This window comes from Aplysia californica, unplaced genomic scaffold (assembly GCF_000002075.1).
Source record: "Aplysia californica isolate F4 #8 unplaced genomic scaffold, AplCal3.0 scaffold01065, whole genome shotgun sequence".
Taxonomy (NCBI): Eukaryota; Metazoa; Mollusca; class Gastropoda; order Aplysiida; family Aplysiidae; genus Aplysia; species Aplysia californica.
Window position 1 is genome coordinate 3,757 of NW_004798335.1, and position 3,083 is coordinate 6,839.

Here is a 3,083-nt window from a genome sequence, read left to right on the forward strand (position 1 = left end):
TAGTGGGTTACCGTGTTTTTTGTTGTTGGTGGTGTGAATGAGTGTTGTTGTTGTTGGTGGTGGTGGAGGTGATGATGGTGATGATGGTGATGATGGTGATGATGATGATGGCAATACCGCCAGAGCAGCCACCAGCCACCCACTCCGTCACTTCAACTGGTGAGTCAGCCGATCAGTTCCAGGTCCTCCTCTCTTACACGTGAGTACGCTGTTAGTCAATGACAATATGAACATTATTCATTCAACAGGGTGGAAGATATCGTGAGTATAGAACTTCTAAAGTAACGTCATTTCACCATATCATATACAATGGAAGATAATCTTTTCTCTTGTTCCTTGTTTCAGGGTAAGATGGGTGCTCCTGGATTCCCTGGTATCAACGGCATTCCTGTAAGTATTGTACTCTGTGTTGTTTTTGGGGTTTTTTTTTGTTTTTTTGGTTTGGCTTGTTTTTTGTTGGTTTGGTTGGGATTTTTTTTTTTGGGGGGTGCTTTATTATCCCTTCTTTTCTGTCTTTCAAAAAGGGATTCATTTGTCTTTTTCCCGGTCTTCTTAACTTTTCAAGCAGCCAACCAGAGATGAGTTTTTTCTTAACTTGAGAGAACAAATGTAATTAAGTTTCTGCTGAGTTTTTAGAATTATAGCTCTTTAAGAAAGTGCGGGAGAGAGAGAGAGAGAGAGAGAGAGAGAGAGAGAGAGAGAGAGAGAGAGAGAGAAATTAAGAGAGAGGGTGGATGTTAAGGGCAAGAAGTGTTCAGAATTGTCTGTTCTATACTTAAACTTAAAGCGTCCTCTGAGAGATGTGTAGCAGAAACGAAAAAAGTATTTCGGAAAGTTTTTACTCCCTTTCCTGGTCCAACCCAGTAATAAGAAAACACAATGTTTATTCCATGAGAAAAGGTACCTGTACAAACTAAACTATTTTATGAATGAATCCATGTTTAACAACAAAAAGGCTTTGTTTAATTATGTTATTGATATGTGTGTCGTTTATAAGTTATTCTGTTTGTTTGTTGCTGTTTGTTTTTGGGGGTTTTTTGGGCTTTTTTACGGAAGTCTCTCGTAATTGTTAAATCTGTTTGCTTAATGTGATGTGGGTCCCTTGTCTTACTCACTAAGTAAAATAAGTACCTACCTACCTACCTACCTACCTACCTACCTACCTACCTACCTAGTATTATACTCCCTTTCCGAGTGCAATCTGGTCACTTGAGTGTGGGCGTCAGTACAAAGCCCAGACAATGGCGCGCACTCGTGCCGCGCGGGTCAAGTGAGAGCAAAGGCGGACCCTAGGGATGTGACCTTTACGTCGATGATATGTGTAGGAGAACGAGAGAGAGAGAGAGAGGGAGAGAGAGAGAGAGAGAGAGAGAGAGAGAGAGAGAGAGAGAGAGAGAGAGCTACAGAGGTGGTAGGAGCGGTTTTGGCCCTGGCTGTGGTGGTGAGATCATCACACCAGGTGCTATGGGCTGGCTGAGAAAAGACGAGCTGTTGTTGAGGTGGGCCAGGTTCGAACATCTGGCGAGTCCAAGTGTGTCCTAATTTCTTCCTGAAAACGTCAAGCCGAAAGTCATTGGAAAAACTTCATCTTTGCTCTTGAAAGAGACAAATCGTCATCAGCATAAAGTGCCAGATCAAAAACAGACATCAACGAACATGGTTCGCCATTCATTTTTTCGCTCCTATGCTAGAGACTAAACTGTCTTGACTTTCAGGCAGTGCAAAAGCCTGAAAGATAGAGAGAGGGTGAGAGAGAGAGAGAGAGAGAGAGAGAGAGAGAGAGAGAGAGAGGGGGGGGGAGAGAGATCTTCCATTCTATAAACTTGGCCCTATCTCGCTAGTGAGTCATGAACAGTGAGTCACGTTTCTTACCCAGTCCTGGTGCAAACGTGAGCAGGACACAGTAGACCTCTAGGAATCACGCAACCGACAAGGAATGTGATCAGACAAGGAACAACGAAAACTTCCTACAGGTTTACTGGCGTCTCAGTGAAAGTTGTTTTCCAAGAACATGAGGGTATTGCTCAGGGCCACTTCCTTTGTTGATTCTTGCTAGTGGTGGGATCCGATACCTAACAATTTTTTTTAAAAGTGTTGAAAAAAGCTGGATTCTGTAGGCACGAAAAAGATATAGAGATATTTGGAAAATGTTTTGAGAATGCCAGAGACAAGATTACTTAATATAAACCAGGCATGGTATTTGAGACCAATGGAAAAAGAAGAAAAGGCAGACCAACTGGCAGCTACAGGAGTTTGATCAGAGATGGGACAATCGCTCAGGGGCTGTATATGAGAACGCAAGAGGAAGAAAAGATAACGTGTGGCGTCGACTGTTCTCTGTCTTGTGTATATATAACGGCACAGGGTACAGACAGTAAGTAAGTAACAAGAAAAAGAAGGGTAAGTTTGAGGCCACACTAACAGCCTACAGAGGAATGCCGCAGAGCAAAAGTTCTAGCTTGTGTCATGGACCGCAAAGTAAAAAGAAAATGAAGAAAAGTGAAACAAAATTAGTGGCGTGAAACCACTATATCTGTGCACGTGAGATCAAGATCACGGTTACGACACTTGCTACCGACGACACCATATGGCCGAATGAGGACTTTCTTTTGTTTTTTTACCGCAACGGAAATAATATTTGGTGCAAGTCTTGACGTAAACTCCCCCAACCTTTCCCCATACACACACGCTCTGGAGCTCACGATGAATCGACTGGAAATAACCACGAAACCACCAACAACACGAACGAAAGAGAAACGGAGTGTAGGATGAGTAGGAGGAATAGAAAAAGGAGAGGGGGGTAGGATGGAAGTGAAGGATGAAAAGGAGAAGAAGGAGGAGGATTCTGGAACAGTGCCCATTCCCCAAGATCTGTTTGACATTCTCCGACTTCCCAACGCTACGGAGGCGCCTTGAGAACGGCGGGCGTTGTACAAACCTCGATCAAAACCTAGTGAAACCCCGAGTCATCATCTCCGCCCAGACACCCTCCGACTTACGTCCCTTTCTCCACCGATACCCACACTCTGACTTACGTCCCTTTCTCCACCGATACCCACACTCACACTCCGACTTACGTCCCT

The 3,083-nt window shown here is 43.9% G+C and overlaps 1 protein-coding gene across 1 annotated transcript in view; it reads left to right on the forward strand.

The window, feature by feature from the left end:
- Window positions 1-345: 345 nt before the first annotated feature.
- The window catches only part of LOC101846546 (collagen alpha-2(IV) chain), a gene marked incomplete at its 5' end in the record, with an annotated part of 40,735 nt that continues 37,997 nt past the window's right edge, over window positions 346-3,083 (forward strand). Inside the window, one exon of the mRNA XM_013089855.2 lies at window positions 346-390. Coding sequence (XP_012945309.2) covers window positions 346-390 — 45 coding nt within the window. The remainder of the gene's footprint in view (window positions 391-3,083) is intronic.